The 21,713-nt window shown below is 40.9% G+C and overlaps 1 protein-coding gene across 5 annotated transcripts in view; it reads right to left on the reverse strand.

Annotated features, from left to right (window-relative positions):
- The window catches only part of Lca5l (lebercilin LCA5 like), a 49,174-nt gene that overhangs the window by 19,055 nt on the left and 8,406 nt on the right, over window positions 1-21,713 (reverse strand). For 4 of the 5 annotated variants that reach the window (XM_048803688.1, XM_048803689.1, XM_048803691.1 and 1 more), the window contains exons 2-5: window positions 9,846-10,011; window positions 7,071-7,405; window positions 6,440-6,586; window positions 1,237-1,745 (exon numbers count right to left, since the gene is read on the reverse strand). In XM_048803688.1, coding sequence (XP_048659645.1) covers window positions 1,237-1,745; window positions 6,440-6,586; window positions 7,071-7,344 — 930 coding nt within the window. In that variant the 5' untranslated portion in view covers window positions 7,345-7,405; window positions 9,846-10,011. Of the gene's footprint in view, window positions 1-1,236; window positions 1,746-6,439; window positions 6,587-7,070; window positions 7,406-9,845; window positions 10,012-21,713 lie in introns of those variants that run through there. The other variant, XM_015478351.2, reaches the window with a different exon arrangement.

Raw genomic sequence — 21,713 nt, forward strand, 5'->3', positions numbered from 1 at the left:
TGGAAAACAGAAAGCTCAAAAGATGAAATCACACTAAAAATCCCACTCTCTAAAATACTGATAGTTAAAAAATACCTACATGTTTTGATTCACAGAAATTTCTCCTCCACTAAATGCCCTGTGACCAAACCAAAATTTCCCACATTATCATGTGCTTCTGATAGCCAAGAAGTAGCTAATTCTGAAGTTTGCTTTGCTTTTGTCTATAGGTATAAAAATAAACTACTTAAATGTTTATATATAAAATACATAGATAAGATAAAAATACATTTACTTTTACATGAAAGACATATGCTAAGATGGATCTAATATTAGCCAAAAGGCAAAATATATGACTTTGGTATACAATAGTGAAACAGAGGTTTCTCACTAGTTATTATACCTTGTACATCCATTTTATTGAGACAATTCTCTTTGGAAGTAGAGAATTTTAAAAAGGAAGAAATAACTGAGATTAAAAAAAAACATGGATGGAATGAATTTGATATTTACTTATTTCAAGATCATGGAAAATATTTGTCTCTTGCCATCAAATATCAAAGAATTAAGCAGTAAATGAATTCCACTTATGTCCATAGAAACCCAAACTTCCTTCAATGCAATATGGCAGGATACTTCTCTACATGATCAGGGCCCTCTCCCAACTCTTTCCTTCTAATGTACCCAGGCTTCTGACAACTTAGGGCTGTTGAAGAAGTCAATTCACTCATCAGTTATTTTAATTCCTTTTTCTTTCCTGTTCCAGGGAGAATTCTGGGAAAAGTTCCTATTTAAAAAAACAACTAAAAATGTCTATTTGGTAATGATGGGCCAAACTGATGAGGGAGAAGACAAGAAAATGGGCTGAACGGGTGCCGCGTTCAGATTTTGGTGGGGCAGGCTTTTAATAACAGTTCATAAAGGGTTGATTTGAAAGGGAGGTTTTGCATAAGGCGGGTCAGCCTTTCCACACTTGCCAAGTCTTCCTTCTGCATGGGGGCAGCCTGGTTTTCAGTTATATCAGTCTAGCTCCAGAGTGAACTTGCGTTCCCTGCAATGGGGCAGCAGACCTCTCCAATCAGAGCTTTTCCTGTTTCTCTTTAAGCCTCTCCCTTGCCCTGGCCTCCACCAGACACCATCTGCAGCATGCCAAGCTGAGCAGTTGGTGATGCTCTGTAACAGGGGCCAACGTGATCAATGGGTGCTCTCTGTATTAATTGTGAGGACCTAACATTTCTAGGCTTCTGAAATACAGACCTGTATTTTTTTGTCATTTGCCTCCATTTTTGTTGTAAGAGCAGATAATCTTTGAGTCAGTTCTTCCCTTTCTGCAAGATTTTTGTCTTCGGAAAGTTTCTGTAGAGCCTGCAAGGTATCTCTGGTCTTTAATAACTCGCCATCCGTTTCTCTGAGTTTCCTGGATACAGCTCTTTCCTTCTCCTGGGATTTCCTAAGTAATTGCCTTAAATTTCTTACTTCATTCTGGTGTTTGATTGTGAGTTGAGGCAGATTGTTTTGTGAATTCTCATATTTTCCTATAGCTTTCAAGTGCCTAAGCTGAAGTTGTTTCAAAAAATGATTTTCTATAATGATGGCTTCCAATTTCCGATGCATATCAGCTAATTCATTTTTTAGCTCTTTAATCTTGTGAAGCCTGGCTGAGAGTATTCGATGGGCAATGGCATCTCTTCTCTGGCCAATCATATTGACTTGAGAATTAAAAACAGATGAATTGTGCTTTTTTTCGACTGAGATTTCCTTCCGGCCTGTGTAAGCAGACAATCCAGTTTATTACTAGTAATATATGTAGATATGCAAATATATACATATGTGTACCCCCCACAATATACATGCACAAACATAAGCATAGCTAGAAGGGGAAAGAGCTAATATCTAATAAATATATATGCTTTTAGGCTATGTGTGTGTGTGTGTGTGTGTGTGTGTGAGTATCATTAATGGCCCAGGCCCCAGCTCAGGAGGCTGAGGCAGGAGGATCACAAGTTCAAAGCCAGCCTCAGCAAATGTGAGGTGCTGAGCCACTCAGTGAGACACTGTCTCTAAATAAAATACAATAGGACTGGGGATGTGGCTCAGTGGCTGAGTGTCCCTGAGTTCAGTCCCTGGCACCTCCCCCTGCCAAATCATTAATGCAATTTTGTCCCTAGTTCTTTTTATTTTTTATTTGGAGACAGGGTCTCACTGAGTTGCTCAGCACTGTGGTGAGAACCCACAGTCTACATGCCCATGCTTCTGCCCCAGGGGCATGTGGACTTGTATGCTATATGTGTATGCGTCCAAGTGCCCCTGTATATGTAAATATATTTTCATTTGTATACCTGTAAACATATTCATATTCTGAAGAAGGGAAATTGGAAATGGATTCTAAAATCTAAGATAACCTGGTCCTCATTCTGGAGAGGGAAGGGTACTTAGTGGCCGGGGTCATGAGTCCTAACCTGAAGCTATTGGCACACACAGGGACACACTGAGACATGGTTACTGTGTTTGGCCTGGGTGGTGGGACGGACAGTTCTGCCCGTGATGGAAGTCAACTGGCAGACACAAAGCCTGCTTTCTGAGGAGATTCATAGCAATCATAGCATTGATATCCTTTCAATAACTGATGGACTGTCTGCAGCAGTGCCTTTGAGGCACCTGTTTTCTCACTGGGAAGTGGCTGTGGCTGAATATTTGAGTGTTTTAGAGTTGATTTAGAGCACATTAAAAAGTAGAAAAGAGCACAGGCAGCCTCTGGGACCCCGGCTGGGAGGATGGTGTCTGTGCTTGTGTGGAGGCCACATGCTTTAGTACCCTGGGCAGAGACAAGGGGAGTCCCAGACCAAGGCAGTGTGGATCAGGCTGGATTAAAACAGGGATGGACGGGGCGACACATCCTGTGCCATTGCCAGCATGACCACACTTGCCCCCAGCTTGTCATGTCTTCCACTTCTTGGGCAGCGAGAGGAATCCCTGAGACGAGGAGGTGGGCAGTGCACTCTGTGGGCATGGGGGTTCGTGCCCCCTTCCACGCCACCTTAATGACTGGAGGGTAGAAGAAGAATGTGAGAGTGCCTGGAGACTGCTCCCCACGGCCATGGGGACTGCGGCCCAGGCCCCAGGAGTCAAGATGTGCACAGAGGTGTGGGTGCTCTGAAGAGCACAGGGTCAGTGACGAAGACGGCAGACCAGAGGCCCTGCCTTCCCCATGTGCTCCTGTCTGTCAGCAGCCCTCAGGTACCACTGGCATTTGGTGGTATACAGCAAGTTCATACTGTATATACATGGCACACACTTGTTGACTACAGAGGTTATGGAAAACTGGAATAGGGTTTAATTCTTAATGGTTTTATATCGAATTATTATTAACTATACATAATAAGAATGGTTTGATATATAGTTTTGTTTGTTTTTTGTGGTGCTGAGGTTTGAACCCACGGCCTTGTGCACAAGAGGCAAGCACTCTACCAACTGAGCTATATCCCTAGCCCAGTTTCTTTTTAAGACTTTTTTTTTTTTTTTTAGTTGTAGATGGTACAATTCTTTTATTTATTTATGTGGTGCTGAGGATAGAACTCATGCCTCATGCATGTGAGACAAGCTCTCTACCGCTGAGCCACACTCCAGCCCTGATACATAGTTTTGATCCTATTTCACACAATGAGGCAGATTGAACCAAATATACTTCTCTTAGGATAACTAGTTCTTAAACCGCTGAGCTAAAACACTCACTCAGATTAACTTAATGCACAAAAATACATACATTAGCCCAAAGGCACTTCACGTTACTTACAATGGGCTCCAACACCTTGCCCCCAAGCTCCCTCTCTGTTCTTGCCGGCCTCTTTCCCAAGCTCCTTCCTTGGTTCGCCTGGCCCAGCCCCTCTTTGTAAAGTGCTGCTGTGTACTCTGTGGGGCCACTCTTTTGTCTTCTTTGGTCCCTCTCCCTTTTGTCACACTGTCCCCCTGCAGCCCCTTGGTCCCCACACCTTTGCTGTTCTGGTATCTTGAATCACATTCCCATTCTCCTGGGCTGGCTGGGGCCTTATTTAGGCTCTTCTCTCCCTCTTCCTGATCTACACTGTATTTCCCCTTACAAAAGGATGGATCCACTTCCTCCGTGGACCCGGGATGGAGAGGTTCAAAGGGAGGTCCTCTGCAGTTCTGTGTTCAGTCTGAGAGAGGGTGTCTTTCCCACAGATCGTGGTCTTCCACTCTGCCTGGCCAAGGACCACAGCAAAGGGGTCTTGAGCAATTTAGTGCAGTAGTCCCTTTTGTGGCATACCAATGATTTGAATGACAATCACACATTTTGGCACTGTCTTGACAAGGACATATATCAAAGGAAGCAATTTTCTAATTAACAGGATATGTTAATTGAATACATTTTGAAAGTACATTTCTCTACAAAAGAAGGAAACAGTTTTTGAATAGCAAACTGTGGAAATATGTTTCTTGCTATTACAATGATTTAAGTAAATCTCTAGTGTTTGACCAAAGCAAAAATCCTATCAAACTGAAATCCTCGCTTCATTCTCAAGATTTTATCTAAGAAATGGTTTTTATACCATGAAATTTGCTTTTCTCAATTTTCTTATTTGGGAATTGAAACTTCTCTCTAATGTTACTATTCTTTAGTGAATCCTGGGTCTATATTGATGATTCTAATCCTATGTTACCACCCCTCAAGACTCAGAGATCTACTTTTAATATCAGAAAACTTAAAAGACACTGAAAATTCACTGGGGAAGAGACCACATTGACTAATAACACATTAAGCCTCTCTTTGCTTTCGGTTAGAATTGTATTACCCTAGAGTGGAACAAATTACTTGCTATTTAAGTTACTTCAGCAAACACTTGTAAAACACAAGCTGTATGGGAATAGAAAAATAAAAGAAACCACCAAAAAATAATTTATCACTCTGACAAAACTTTAAGTTACAATTAGTGTTTCAAGTTCTTTATATACTGGTGCAAGGGTCCTCAAGATGCACACAAGATTTGTTTAAAATAATAACTGAATATCAAATAAACATGCAATGATGCCCAAGTAAGAGTCAATCTTTTGCTCTTCTGGATAATGGAATTTACGACTCTCGTCTCCTGAGAAGTGACTGAATTAATTCGGGTTGCTTTCAGTTTATGAGTTGGTATCTTGAGCATAATGTACTCAATAGATATTTGTAGAATAAATAAACAAGAAACCAGTTTCAAAAAGCTAAATTATAAGGTGCAGTTTCTTGTAGAAATAGTCTTATGGATGCCAACTGCATTCTTAAATAGTTCCTTAAAAGCTTAGAATTGATGTAAAATATAATGTATATATCTACGATCCCTTATCATAAGCCCTTGGGACAGTCTGTTTTAGATCTTTTTTTTTTTGTTGAGACAGGGTCTCACTGTGTTGCACGGGTGGTCCCTAACTCCTGGGCTTGCTCTATCTATCTTATTTTTTGGTACTAGGGCTTGAACCCAAGTGTGCTCTACCACTGAGCTATATCATCAATCCTTTTTTATTTTTTATTTTGAGACAGGGTCTTGCTAAACTGTTGAGGCTGGCCTCAAACTTGCTATCCTCTCAGCCTCCTGAATGGCTGGGATTACCATGCTTAGCTCAAACAATTTTTTTTTTATGGCAAAATATATAACTATTCACCAAATAAGATAAATGAAGATCACTTTCATGTAAATTCAAATCAATTTTTTTTCCAAATAAATATTTTTTCTAGAGGTTGGGTTTTTAGAGATTTGAAATTTCGGATGTGGATAAGGGTTGTGTAATGGCAGGACCCAGCAGGTGTTCTGTTGTGCTCTCTTTTCCAAATGCCATAGCAGACTTCTTGGACAGAGCCACACCATGAGAGGGAAGAAGACTTTTCCTCTTCTGCCCAGAGCCTTGTGATGGGCCTTGAAGGCCCATTCCCTCATCTTAGAAAGGGACTTTTAACCTCTTGGGTGTCTGGAGAAACACTTCTCCCTATAAAAGACAACAAATGCCCGAAGATTTAAAAAAAAAAAAAAAAAAAAGATCATTGAAGAACCTCTGCTCTGCAGCTAGGAAGAAGGATGATCTTTATTTGGAGCCAGGGTCTCCAGACTGAACAGTCTGGATGTCCCAGAAGTAGCTCAGAGGATCCAGGACACACCTGGTCATAGCAGCTGGGGAGGAAAGGCCCTGAGTAAGCGAGGCAGGGGCAGGTGAGCCCCCCAAGGGTAGGCTCTCAAGCATTTCCAGCTGTTGGCCAGGGTGCACTGATGGCCAGAGTGACAAAGTCCCAGCTGCTCCTACAGGAGGAATGCAAGCTGGGACAGGGATGCAGGAGGGAGGGGTCAGTCACAAGGCTGACTCCAACTGGGACAGGCAGGAGTTGGTGGACTTGGTAGTTATTAACAACAGCCTTTTGAATAGCCTTTTGAACCTTTCTGGTTCAAAAGATTGCCTCGCCAATATGCCTCACCAGTCTTGGCGACCGTCCTCTTGGGGTGTTGAGACAGGCATTTGTATTTCATTGGCAGTTCAAACCTTGGTTCTTCAGCTGAGATGAAAGGCAAGAAGCCAGTGAAATCCAAGTACTGTGGTACTCTGTAACAAGGCCACCTGTTAACTGAAAATGGAACCAGCCTCACTAGGTGGCTCCATTTGGGTAAGCCATGTGAGGAGTAGACTTCATGTTTTAAATATTATTATTATTATTATTTGATATCAGGAATTGAACCCAGAGGGTGGTTAACCACTGACCCCTTCTTCTTTTTTTTTTTTTTTTAAATTTTGAGATAGGGTCTCGCTAAGTTGCTTAGGGCCTAAGTTGCTAAGACTGGCTTTGAACTTGCCATCTTCCTGCCTCACCCTCCCAGCTGCTGGGATTACAGGCATGCACCACTGTGCCAGGCTAAAACTTTCTATTATTTTGTAATTATCCTTAATTCTTCGCTTCCCATTTCCTTCCATAAAAGTTTACCTACAATACAAATTTATAATATGGAAAGTTAGCAAAACACAACATGGACTGCTTCAAAATACTAGTTTGTTAAATAATAACATCATTATAACCAGGAATCCAGCCTTGGCTGAGAAATCTTGCCTCTTACCTGTAGGCTGGGTGGTTTTAGAAGCAGTATACTTTTTATTCTCTTCTTTCTTTTCTGTTGCCATAGGTTGCCCTAAAAAATTCCTGCTAGCAGCTACTTCTGAACATTCAGAGACAAAGTCTTCTGAATAGTCATAGTGGGAGCTCAGGCTCCTGCAGGAGCACTGAGACCTGCTGTAGTCGACACTCCCATTGGAAGCTGTGCTGTTCCTTGACAAGCCGTCGGGGCCTGGGCTTCTGCATTCTGCAGGCCTCCTGCTGTCTTCCAGGGCCATGCTGGCGAGGTGCTCTTCTGTATGCACTTTTGTTGTACCAGCCAGAGACACAGTAGGCAACCTAGTAGTAGAAAGGTATTTTTGAATTTGACTATTGACTTTCAAATGAACCATGCTTTACTATGTTGTATGTAACTACATGAGTAATTATGAACATGAAACAAGGCATTATTCTGAAGTATTTTCCAGAAGAATTTCAGTTTAGTTTTCATGTTATTTCTACATAAAATATAAGATTGCTGAGACCAAGCTTTGTTTTTTTTTTTTTTTTTTTAGTTTTACAAGGACAAAATATCTTTATTTTGTTTATTAATTTTTATGTGGTGCTTAGGATCAAACCCAGTTCCTCACATATGCAAGGCAAGCTCTCTGCTACTGAGCCACAACCCCAGCCCTGAGACCAGGCTTTGGTACCATATACAAGTGATATGAGATAGAATCATACTGGGTAATAATATTGACAATTGTTTATGAATTAGTGGATGACATCCTTATTTCTAAAGGCTGGTTATTTGTTGGGTATTTTTGCCTTCATTAGAACTGAAGAAAATGACAGTTCTCAGTAAGTTTGGCTAACTGGTTTGAAATGTAACTCATGACATTCAGACATATTCATGAAGATGTTCACTTTCATTTAATAATGATAAGATCACATAGTTTTGAGATTAAACATGTAGAGCACAATGTAACTAATCTTCTAGTTTTATAGAGCTAGTATTTGTTATAAAATCAAGAGTGATAGTGTTCCAGTGACATAAACTTTATCTACTGATCATAAGATTATATGTTTTAATTCAGAAAATTTGCTTTTCTTTCTGTGCCTAATTTAACTATCATAGCATGAATATGATTTCCATGATTATATACCACAAAATGACAAAGAAAGCAATTCAGGAAAACATGCAGATCTTCAGGGGAAGATCCTCTAGGAGTTAGAACTTCTGGAAGTGCACAAATGGAAAACGACCTTTCTCTAACATGGGACTGAGAGTGCTGGGTGCAGCAGTAGCCTACGCCTATCATCCCCGCAGCTCAGGAGGATGAGGCAAGAGGATCTCAAGTTCAAAACCAGCCTCAGCAAAAGCAAGGCACTAAGTAACTAGGTGAGACCCTGTCTCTAAATAAAATACAAAATAGGGATGGGGATGTGGCTCAGTGGTCAAGTGCCCCTGAGTTCAATCCCCATACCAAAAAACAAAACAAAAAAACAGCAACATAAAGAACTGAGCATGTTTTCATCTGCACCAAAAACCAAGCTTATATAAATAATGGGTTTGGGAAAATCAAAATGAACTTTTTATGTGAAAACTCAAAATCTAATTTGAGAATTAAATAGTAAAGTAGACTTCAAAGAAAAATGTCTAACAGATAAAAATGAATAAAATTTGATGGTTTAATAAGGAGCATATATTACCACATAGTTAAAGGTCCTTGTAACCAAAGGCCATGACTAAAAAATCAATTCAGACCTACCTGCCGTCCTGCTTCTTTCACTTAGGGTGGATTCATTTCAAATCGAGTACAGTTTAAAGTGGTTTAAACACAGTGTTTTAGTCAGCTTTTTCATTGCTGGGACTAAAGGACCCAACCAAACAATCGTAGAGGAGGAAGAGTTTATTTATTTACAGTTTCGGAGGTCTCAATCCATAGACAGTGGACTCCGTTCCTGGGGTGAGGTGAGGCAGAATGTCATGGCAGGAGAGTGTGGCAGAGGGAAGCAGCTCACATGGCCATCAGGAGGCAGAGAGAGAGGGCTCCACTTGCCAGATACAAATGTATACCCCAAAGCCACGCCCCAAGTCCCACCTGCTCCAGCCACACCCACCTGCCTTCAGTCACCACTCAGTTAATCCCTATCAGGAGATTAATTCACTGATTGGGTTAAGACTCTCACAACCCAATCATTTCTCCTCTGAACCCTCTTGCATGGTCTCACACATGAGCTTTGGGGGACACCTCACATCTAAACCACAACAGTAGCAGTTCTTCATTTGTGGGTCCAGAATGTTTGGGATCAGCAAATGATTCCCCAAAGCAGCTCTCACAGGTTGCTTCAGGATTCCATGGAGCTGAAACAACTCCTCAGCTTTTCACTGCTAGGATTCTGGCATTCCATGGAGAAAGATTTTGACATTACTTCTAGACACTGGTTGAATTAGATCATCTGCATGGCACACAGGTTGGGGGGCACTGTCCCTCCTGTTGGTTCACACACTCTCCCAAACATGTCCCCTAGGCCTGGCTGCTCTCGACAGCCCTGGTGGTATACATGCTCCCTAACAACCCAAAGGTTTCTCAGGAAAGTTGTCTCCCTAAAGAACACCAAGTCCAGCTCCCACCTGGTCAAGACAGCTGTTCCTAGCAGCAGGGGCCCTGTCCCTGATGATCTGGAGAGCAGGTTCCAGAGGACACAAGCTTGTGACACTTTCTATACACTCTCTTAGTTGTCTAAGTGAGAATCTAAAATGGAAGGCAGAGGAAGTCACACAGAAGGAGGTTACCTTTAGTTAAACAACAGGATTCTGCACGTCTTCATAACGCTCTCGCACTAGGGCATGGTAATGCCACTGGCGGGTCATAGCAACTAGCTCAACAGCAGACAGAAACAGACAAATCCATCTTCTGAGACTTTGAAAGGATTATCTTTTCATTTAATTCTCAATTCTCCTGTTTCATCAAGGAAGCAAAAGAGAAATTAGCCTTTCCAACAGAAATTTAATCTCACTCTTTCTACTAGGAGATTTTTTTCCTAAATCACATTCTGCTTGACTTGTCTTCTCTGCAGATGAAACACATTGGGCAGTTCACAGTCTCACTCTACAAAGAATCTCAGCCCAAATCTCTTATCTGTAACACTAGCCTGTGCTTCACCTCTCACTAGTGCTTATGCATTGTGCAAACTGCACAGAGGGAGGAGGCTCAGGCAAGATCAAAGGTTGAGTGACTGTCCAGGCTGTCTAATTCCAGGGCTAGTGCTTTTCCATTCAGCAGTGGACAGCACACTGGGGACCATCGCACAGCCCTAACTCAGAGAAGTCCTCTTTCTAGCCAACACTCTGCCATGTGGGCAGAGGTAGAGGCAATGACCCTGATTCAAGGACCTTTGCATCTGGAATAAGAAGACTCAGATGTTAGTACCCTAAGGAACTAAAAATGCCCACTCTAGCCCCCACAGCCTTGCCTGGCCTTGTCCCTGGAAGCTGTTCTCCCCCATCCTTCTTGCTCATGATCTTAACCCCTGTGTTCCTTTCTATCTTGAAAAATCCAAGTTTTCCGAACAGTTGTTGGTAATCTGCAAGAAGCATTTGGTTTTGGGCCAGTTGTTTCTGACATGAGCTAGTCTTGGCAAAATACCCGTGAATGTTCCCTCCTCCTTCCTCACTTCAGAGTGAAGAAAGTCTTCTTGGACCTGGGATGAGGCTCAGGGGTAGAGCACATACTTAACATTCAGAAAGCCCTGGCTTCAATCCCCAGCATCACACACACACACACACACACACACACACAGTCTTTTCACACCAGCATTTTAAGATAAAGTCTTATTAATTCAAGAGAGTTTTTCATGCTATACTCACAAACTGCCCAATAGCTAAAATCGTGGTGGGGAGTATAATGGAGTAGAAGATGGTAGATGATATAAAGGCAGACAGACTTGGGTTGAACCTGGGTCTGTCTGTCACATAAGGGCTTTGGCCATCTGTAAAATATTTCTTACACCACCAAATTCACAGGGTCATCACAGGGGGAAGTGAGAGTGTGGTTGTGAAAATACCCACACAGAGCAAGCATCCTCAAGTACTTCCCCTGTTGGAAGAGAATTCTGGGACAAACATAAGGGCTGCCAAGGTCATTGCTGGGGTCTTCACGTGAGATTTGCAACCAAGACTCAGCCTGCTTTCCCATCAATTGTGGTACCAAGGATGGCTGCTGGAACAATCCCATTGTCTTGTCTCTGTGTGCTTCAGACCTACTGTAGTGCTGTTATAATATTTCTACATGCCGAGCAGAAGTTTCACACACATTAGCTTACCTAATCATGATGAGGTCGGTCCTTTTTTGTTTGTTTTTTGGTACTGGGGACTGAACCCAAAGGCGCCTATCCACAGAGCTATATCCCCAGCCCTTTTAATTTTGAGACAGGGTCTTGCTAAGTTGCTTAAGGCCTTGTTAAGTTGCTGAGGCTGGCCTCAAACTTGCAATCCTCCTGCCTCAGCCTTCAGAGTTGCTGGGATTTCAGGCATGTGCCACCACACCCAGCTAGGTATTGTTAACTCTATAGATGAGGAATATAAGGCTTGGAAAGTCAGCTAACTTGTACAAAGTCACAAAGCCAGTAAAGCTTAATTCTCTGAGCTTTGAACCCAGGTTTCTTTGCCTTAAGGCCCTTTTTGCTGCACCATATTTCTGGCCTCCCCCAAACCGCATATTTGACCCAACACATTTGCTTGCTGCAGCCTTAAAATGTAAATCAAGCAATATTTGTGATGAGCTTAAGGGAATTACCAATGATTATGCTCTTCCTTAGTTTATCTCTCCACTCTAGTGTTCAAAATTCTAGACTATCCTGAATACAACCCCTCTCCCTTCATCTTTCAGGTTTGTCAGTGTAACTCTGAATTTCACATGGTAGGAGCGGGAGATGATGGATGTCACCAGTTAGGGTAGAAGGGGTTCTCTTCCATTCCTAGATGAGTACATGGAGGTCTGAGTTGACTGTATCCCACAACTATCTTTTTTTTTTTTTAATTTTTTTGTAGTTGTAGAGGGACTGTTTTTAAAAGGATTCCCTCTGAATCACACGCTCTCTGACAGACAAGATAAGTTTGGTTGCTCCATGTTCAACCACAGTAAAGAGCTAGCCTTCCTAGTCTCTCTGTCTACTAAAAACTGGTAGAATGGGGAGGAAAGGAAAATATTCCAATGGAAATACATTAGAGTTAACAAACATAAGACTTAATAAACAAGACTCCATAAACAACCTCACTCCTCATCCATGTGAAAAGGTACCCTAGTGCAGGCCTTTGTGACTTATCTAGAATTCTGGGGTGGGCTGAAGGTGTTACTGCCCTCCCCATGTGGATTTGCAGTCAGAAGCCTCTGTGGATGTCCCAGTAGGTACTGTCTCCTGTGGGTCTCTGCATTTTGCAGGATCTGCACAGTAAGAAGTTGGTAACTGAAGCCTCTTTAAAATGCTCAAAAAAAAATCATACAATTAAAAATATTCCAACAAGGAAATATTTAGCAATATTGCCCTCAGCCTTTCTGGCTCACTTTACCTAATGCTATAAGTAGTTTCCTCAAGATGAGCCAAAAAAGAGTCTTACTATAAAGACATTTCCTTTTCTTTCATAAGATGGGTGGCAGTAGAGAATCCTATTTCCACTTGGCCTTCTTTCATTAAATTTCTAAAACACGTTAGGAGGCAGTTATTCTGCTGTTGATCACTATCATAACCTAATCTATCTCATGCCATAAGCAACTTGAAATTAATCGCTGTGTACACTGATCTATCACTATGTTATAATGAAATGGCACAAATATTTAAAAATCAAAACCTATAATTTCAATTCACATCATAAGAAATTGTACTTTGGGGAACTTACTAAACTTAGAGTTAACATAATTGCTTTAGATAGCATATTGACATACTGTATTGTTTGAAAGACTGTATTTCAGGTATTTTGAAGGAATGTATACTTGGTAACAATAGCACCGGGATTTAACAGAACTTATTAACATTAGTGTCACTAAAACCAGATTTTTAGGTAAATTTATTGTGCCTCTTTTTGCTAGAACAATAGAGAGACCATTGTTCTTACTACTAATAGCATAGTCTTTGACAAGATGAGATCATAAGAAAAATGAGGACCAACTGGTTTCATAGTAAGCAGTTCAGTGACAATGATTTCAACACTTAAGTGAATGTAGTAGGTGAATCACCAACATTTGATAATTTTTTATATATTCAACAGGTCAATTTCTTTGGCTTACTAAGGATACACATTTTATATGAAAACTAATTCTTAAATCTTTGGGATGAAATTATTATTTTTTAATTGAAAAAGACTCCCTCTTTTATTGAGGTATGAATGAAATTTACTAACTGCACATATTGAGAGTGCACGATTTAAGACTAGACATTATCATATTAGACATTGTGCATGGGTACACACAGGGGTACACTTACACACCATGAAACTACCACCACCACCGAGATGGTGTCTTATCCATGACCCCCCCCCCCCCAGCTTCCCTGGACCTTTCTGTGACTCCTCTCTGCTGTCACTCCCAGCTCCTCATCCCCATCCCAGGAAACTGGGATGTTTGTATAGATTGGTTTACATTTTCTAGTTTTATATAAATTAAATCATACTATATGTACTTTTATTTGGTTTCTTTAACTCTGCCAACTAGAGATTCAACCACATTACTATGTGTATCAGCACTTTATTTTTTGCTGTGTGGTGGTGAACACCTGAATTCCAGCAATTTGGGAGGCTGAGACAGGAGGATTGCAACTTCTAGGCCAGCCTTGTCAACCTAGCAAGGCTCTAAACAACTTAATGAGACCCTGTCTCAAAAAGAAACTAAAGGTCAGGGATGTAGTTCAGTGTGTAAAGTACTCCTGGGTTCAAATCCCAGTATTGAAAAAAAAATCATGTTTTAAAACTGCTCAGTAATATTCAGTTGTATGCATAAACCCTGATTGGTTTATCTATATACCCATGTACAGACATTTCAGCTATTTATGGTTTTGGGGTATTAAAAATTGCTATAAACATTCACATACAAGTTTTGTGTATGGATGCTGTAGTCTGGATATTGAATCCTAGCCCCGTCCTTCCTGTCTCCCTTTGCTTCCTGGAAGCCCTGAGGTGAGCAGCTTCCCCCATAATGTTCTGCCTTCCCCCAGGCCCAAGAGCAACAGGACAACCAACCAGAGACTGAAATCTCCAGAGTAAATAAACCTTTCCTCCTTAAAAGTTATGATCTCAGGTATTTTGTCACAGTGGCAGAAAGCTGACCACCTCCATGGATGTAGACTTTTCCCCAGGGTTAATACCTGGGAGTATGACGGCTGTATGGTAGCGTAGGTGTATGTTTAACTTTTTACAAAACTGTAGCTGTACCATGCTACATTCCCACCACTAGTGCCTGAGTTCCGGCTGCTCCACATTACCGCTAGCACTTGATATGATAGTACTTTAGTCTTTCTAACAGGTTTGTGCAGTTATATTATGGCTTTGCCTTTGCCAAGTAACTGATGATGCTGAACATCTTTTTGTGTGCTTCTTTGCCATCTGTTTTATTGAGCTTTTTTTGGTCACTGTGGCCAAAATACCTGACAAGAACAACCGAGGAGGTAGAAAAGTTCATCTGGGACTCGGGGTTTCAGAGGTCTCTGTCTGTAGAAGGCTGACTCCATTGCTCTGGGCCCAGTGTGAGGCAGCACACCAGGGGGAAGGATCCAGTGGAGGAAAGATGCTCAGCTTTTAGTGAGGCCAGGAATCAGAGAGGTAGAGCAAAGGGGGAAAGGGCCACAGGGAGGATGCAGCCTTCCAGGGCACGCTCTGAGTGACCCACCTCCTCCAGCCACACCCCAACTCCTACAGTTATCACTCAGTCCATTCAAACCAGGATGGACTGATTAGCTCTCACAATCCAGTCCAACCCAATCATTCACCTCTGAATATCCCTGGATTAACTCAGGAGCTTTCAGGGTACACCTCACATCCAAACCATAATAATCTCCTTATATCTTCTTCAGTGAGATATTTGCACATTTAAAAAATTGGGTTGTTACTGAATTTTCAGAGTTGTTCGTAAATTCTAGATGACCTTTGTCAGATATATGCTTTGCAAATAATTTCTGAGACTTGCTTTTTCATTATCTTAAAAGTATATTTTGAAGAGCAGATATTTAAAAATTTTTCATGAACCCCATTATCAATTTGTTCTTCTAAGAATGGTCCTTTTGGTATTGTACCTAGGAAGAGTTTGCACAACCTGAGGTCACAAAGAGTTTTTTCCTTGCTGTCTTATACAAGTTTTATAGTTTTAAGTTTTACTTTAAGTCTTGTTATTCACTTTGAGTTAATTTTTATGTTTTTTTTTTTTTTATTTTTTAGATGGGGTTTTACTGTGGGCCAGGCTGGCCTTGAACTCCGGGGCTCGAGATCTTCTTGCCTCAGCTGGGATTATAGGCACGTGATGCCAAATACAGCCTAAGTTCATTTTTTTTTTTTTTTTTGGTACTAGGGATCGAACCCAGAGGCACTTAACCACTGAGCACATCCCCAGCCCTATTTTGTATTTTATTTAGAGACAGGGTCTCACTGAGTTGCTTAGTGCCTCACCATTGCTGAGGTTGGCTTTGAACTCGTGATCCTCGTGTCTCAGTCTCCTGAGCTGCTGAGATTACAGGTGTGCGCCACTGTGCCAGGCCAAAGTTCACTTTTTTGATATATGTACATATGAATTCAATTGCACTGATCTATTTCTCTAGTTTTTGGATAGTGTAGCTTTATAATTAACCTCGAAGTGAGGCAATATTAGTTTTCTAACTCTGTTCTTCCTCTTCAAAGTTGTTTTGGCTATTTTAGGACCTTTTGAATTTCTATCTGAATAGTAGAATAAGTTTTTCAATTCCTAAAAAAATTCAATACAATTGCAGTTGGGATCGTGCTCAATCTGTAGATAAATTTAGGGAGAACTCACACCCTGTCAATATTGAGGATTCTGATTTATGAATATGCTACATCTCTAATTTATTAGATCTCTTTGGATTTCTTTCAGCAATGTCTTGCATTTTTAGTGTAAAAGTCTTAAATAACTTTTGTCATATTTATCCCCAAGTGTTCTATTGGTGTTAATTAGTATTGCTGTTGTAAGTGGTATTTTTTAAAATTTATTTTCAATTTCTGATTGGTACTAGGATACAGAAATCTGACTGGTATTTGCATATTAACCTTGGACCCTACAACCTTGCTAAACTTGCTTATTAGTTCTAGTAGTATTTTTTTTTTTTTTTGTAGCTTCAATCAGACTTTTATACTTAGATGATGATGTCATCTGTGAGTAAAGAGACTTTGGTTTTCTTTTTCACATTTCATTGCTTTGTGTGATGGCTCTGGCAGAATCTCCAGGACAATATTGACTAGGAGCGGGGGTGAGAATGATGTCCTTGTCCTGCTTTGGCTATTAGAGGAAAGCAGTTGGTCTTTAACATTAAGGATGATCTATGGCTTTTTCATACTTGTTCTTCACCAGGTTGAGGAAGTGGCCTTCTATTCATGATTTATTTAGGGAAGTAGGGTAAATCCTAGGAAAAAGTGGGTAATAAGAAGACTTCAAGATGGAGAGGGAACAGAGAAGAGGGAAGAGAACCAAGAAAGAAGCAAAGTCATTGGGGCACCTGGTGAAGGCCTAGAGAATGCCCACCTGGAAGACCCTTTCTCTGGCAGCTGTGGCAGTGGACATTCCTGCGGCACAGGAGGAGGAGGAGCCACAGGAAGAACAAACGATGCTTTACTTTCTCAAGCCAGTTTTATTTCTGATTCTTTTTTTTTTTTTTTAAATATTTGTATTTTAAACAAATTTGTGTTAACATTTTGCTTTTTTTTTTTTTTAATTTAAGATAAGGTTAAAGTCCTGTGGGTCTGTGTATCTCTCCTCTTGTTTTTATTTTTTTTAATTTGTTTTTAGTTTTTGGCAGACACAACATCTTTGTTTGTATGTGGTGCTGAGGATCGAACCCGGGCCGCACGCATGCCAGGCGAGCACGCTACCGCTTGAGCCACATCCCCAGCCCTTATTTCTGATTCTTGCTGTAACTACATAGAACTCTCTTGAACTCTCTGCTGAGTTTAGGAAAGGGGATAGACACTGTCTGGAAAACCAGAAGGCCTCCAAGCTGTTTACCAAAGGGGTTAAAAATTAAATTGAAGCTGGGAGTGAGGGTGCATGCTTGTAATCTCAGTGACTCGAGATCCTGAGGCAGGAGGATTGCAAGTTTGAGGCCAGCCTTAGCAATTTAGTGAGATCTTGTCTCAAAAAATTTAAAAAGAGGGCTGGGATGTAGCTCAGTGGTAGAGGGCTCCTGGGTTCAATCCCCAGGACTGGGCGGGGGTCGTTAGGGTGACTGAAGCACATGAGAAATTTTAAAAGTTTATTTATGCAAACATCATTTCATGAATCAAGCAGAACGTAAACTGCTTTGGGTTTGGGGGCACTGCTAAAGGGGCTCAAAGAAAAGCCTTTTATAAAGTGAATGAGGAAACAACAGAGAAAATAGAAGGTGAGTTATGTAGTTGTCTTATTTGGACTACTCAGTTGGAAAGGTCCTACTTAAGTAAGTAGAGGTTGGGTGGCCGTTTGTAATTGGTTAAAGTTGTTCATTTCTCTCTACATTTGTCGATTATGAGAAACGCATCTGAGGTGGGCTTTGGCTTGCTTGGGTAGCAACCCAGGGCATTAGCCACTCCAGTCTGATGGCCTTCTAGCTGATCATTTTAACAAGCAGCAGAAGCAGCACCCCACCAGTGGCTGCTGGGTGGCGAGGGCCACCTGGTGTCCATTCCTCTTCTATTCGGTCAGGTCGCTTTTCCTTCCCTCAGGTTTTGGGCAGTCCAGCACCTCCAGTCCAGGGATAAAGAGCCCAGTCATGGCACAAATCACATTGGCTTCATTCTTCTGATGCTGCTGGTAGATGAACACTGTGTGTAGGTAGCTTTGAAGGTAGCTCCCAACTGCCCTCATTTTTTGTTCTCATGCCCTTGTGTGTCCCTCCTTCCCTTGATTTGATTTGGATGTTACTTCTAAGATTAGGCAATTAGAAGACTCATTGCTGTCTGTTTTGGTACTGGGGATTGAACTCAGGGGCACCCGGTCACTGAGCCACATCCCCAGTCCTATTTTGTATTTTATTTAGAGACAGGGTCTCACTGAGTTGCTTAGCAACTCACTAAGTTGCTGAGGCTGGCTTTGAACTCATGATCCTCCTGTCTCAGCCTCCACATCCACTGGGATTACAGGTGTGCACCACTGCATATGGCTTCATTCCTGTCTTACCCTCTTTTCCTCTCATTTGCTCACACTGATGGAAGCCAACTACCATATGGCGAGCTGACTCATGGACACAGGGCAAGAAACACAGGCTTCAGCCAAAAGCCAGCGAGGAGCTGAGTCTCAGTCTAACAGCCTGTGAAGAGTGGAGTCCTGCCAGCAACCATTGCAGTGGGCTCAAAGCTTGGATCTTCTCCCAGAGGAGTCTTCAGATAACTGCAGCCCCCACTGATTCTTGATTTCAGTCTAAAAGGCATCCTGAGAGGAGGAATCAGCGGTGCCTGAGATCCATGGCGTAATAAATCCTTGTTGTTTTCCAGGCAGGAAATGTTCATTTGAAAACTGGAGAGAGACTTGCAGAATAGAAGACTTCTGTGTGGACCATGGGAGGGTACGGTTAGCAGTGATCTTTCAGAAAAATGGAAGAACAAAAGACTTAGTTCACTTATAATAGGCGCTTTCTAGAATGTTTACTTACCTAACTTTGAAAACAATCTAAGTGATGCTATATTTTCTTCATCTCTGATCCATTAATTTTAACAATGATCTTATCAAAACATTTTTTGACTGATGGCCAACCACACTATTGGTTTAAGTTTTGGGGTAACTATCATATGGGCATAGATGATAAACCCAGGTGGATTTATATATATATATATATATATATATATATGTTGTAGTTGGACATTTGTTTATTTATTTATTTGTATGTGGTGCTGAGGATCGAACCCGGGGCCTCGCACTTTAGGCAAGTGCTCTACCACTGAGTTACAACGCCCCCCCCCAGCCCTATGGATCTTTTTATATATATATATGTTGTAATTGGACACAATATCTATATTTTATTTATTTATTTTTGTGTGGTGCTGAGGATTGAACCCAGCGCCTCGACTCGCACATGCTAGGTGAGCACTCTACCGCTGAGCCACAACCCAGCCGCGCCCCCTGCCAGGTGGATCTTATTAGGGTACTTAAGTTTCAAAATAAAAAAAATTGAATGCCCCTGACTGATAATGGTTCAATTTACATTTTTTTTTTTTTACTTTAAGGTGGCCTGTAATCTACATGCATTCAGCATAAACTGTATTTGGAATTTTAACCTTTTTTAAATATTTATTTTTTAGTTTTAGGTGGATACAATACCTTTATTTTATTTTTACGTGGTGCTGAAAATCAAACCCAGGGTCTCACGCATGCTAGGTGAGCGTGCCACCACTTGAGCCCCATCCCCAGCCCTGGAATTCTAGTCTTTTTGTGGGCTACATACTCTCACAGCACTGGGCAGAGACAACATGCAAATACCCAATACCCTATAGTCTTGCCAGCATTTTTTTTTGATACAAGTATTCAATAAATCACATAAGTTATTCAAAAACCTCATTGTGAAATAGGTTCTGTTAGATGATTTGCCCTACCGCAGGCCAATGTGTATTCTGTGCACACTTAAGGTAGGCTGGGCTAGGCTAGGTCAGGTGTATTAAATGCATTTTTTGGTTTATTGGAACACAACTGTACTTGACCTTAACATAAATTGGACCTGCCAAAAAAACAATACTTTTAGCTTTCTGGAATTCCTGGGACCCTAAGATTGTTCTAAAATTTCTACCTGTAACCTGAACTTGGGTCTTTTTGGGTTCTCCTGGATATACCATGAGAGTTCATTCTTATTCATGGAACTCAGCCTGAGACATATTATCTGCTGTATAAACCAAAGAAAAACCAAGTTTGTTTTTGGCTGTGACTGCAGTTAGCAATGAGAAGTAACCTGAATACGTATACAAAGTGGCTCTCTAGAATATTCAACCTATTAAGTACCAGTTTTCTCACTGATCTGCTAAAAATTGATTGATGACTAGTATCAGGCCTATTCTATTAGTGCTTTTAAGGTAACTAAACTGTTTTAGAGTGTCTTTGTGTTACTATAGATCAGGCTACTTGCTATTGTTATCAATAAAAATGCCTGCAATTACACATATATGGAGTTCTGATAATGCAGCACATAATGGAAAAATCTAGGTCTTGGGCTAACCACTGAATGTTTTTAGTTAACTAGTCAATTAATTAACATGTTTTATTGAAGAACATTTATTTAGTGTCTGCTGAGTACTGACTGTGTAATGAAGGCAAACTTCTGCCTTCAAGATATTAAAATGAGGTCCATTTCTCCATTGTTCTAATGGAGAAATCTGACCTGGTTGATGATGTGTTTTTCTGGAATGCACCATGATTAAAGGAGGGCTGCTGAAGAGAACAGTAAGCTTCTGTGTTATTAAAGAACAGGAAAGAAGAATGTTCTAGATCAAGGGGTACATCTGAATCATGTTTGAATACTATATAGTCAGGTGTTTCCATCCTGTTTTTGAATTAAGGCTGACAAAAGAAATCATCTGCTAAAATGTTTTAAAATGAGTTCCTGTGTATCTGGTTTTTTAAAAATATTTTTTTAGTTGTAGGTGGACAGACACTATCTTTATTTATTTTTACGTGGTGCCGAGGATCAAACCCAGTGCCTCACACATGAGAGGCAAGTGCTGTACCACTGAGCCCCAGCCCCAGCCCTGTACCTGTTGTTCTTAATTAAACTTCCCTAAGATATCTGAGGATAAACTTTATATTCCGAGCAGTGGGTTCGTCACACTGTAGAATATAGAAAGTTTCCATGGTAGAGTTTTTTGAAATATCTTAGCCTCTTTTTAAAGATAGAATATATTTCAAAAAATCTAAAATGTTACAAAAGTACTACTATCTCACAAAGAACATATAAGAACAAAAGTTTTGAACCAATATTAATTTATATATATTCATCTGCATTATGGATTGTTGTACACTTCACACCAAGGCTTTTCCTCTCTTAAACTGAATCGACTATTGGCAATTGATTGGGAAATAATAATAATAATGATCATCTTGATTGTACTTATCCAGTGGTTATGCTGAAATAAGATCTTAAGAAGTCATACTGAGTGGTGCTTTTCAAAATATTAGAGGCAGAACAAAAGATCCTGTTTTTTTTTTTTAATTTTGTTTTGTAGCTGTAGATGGACAGCATGCCTTTATTTTTATTTGTTAATTTTCCTATGTGGGGCTAAGGATTAAACCCCATGCCTCAAGGTGCTACGTAAGCGCTCTGCCGTTGAGCTACAGCCTCAACCCCTGCCTGTTCTTTCTTTCCAGTGTAAAACAGAACAAAAATAGTCAGTGTGTTTGGATTATGGACTACTTGCCTGTAAACAACATAAAACAAGAAAACGGGGGGGGGGGGGGACTAGGGTTGTGGCTCAGCGGTAGAGCGCTCACCGTCGCAT

This window comes from Marmota marmota, unplaced genomic scaffold (assembly GCF_001458135.2).
Source record: "Marmota marmota marmota unplaced genomic scaffold, marMar, whole genome shotgun sequence".
NCBI lineage: Eukaryota > Metazoa > Chordata > Mammalia > Rodentia > Sciuridae > Marmota > Marmota marmota.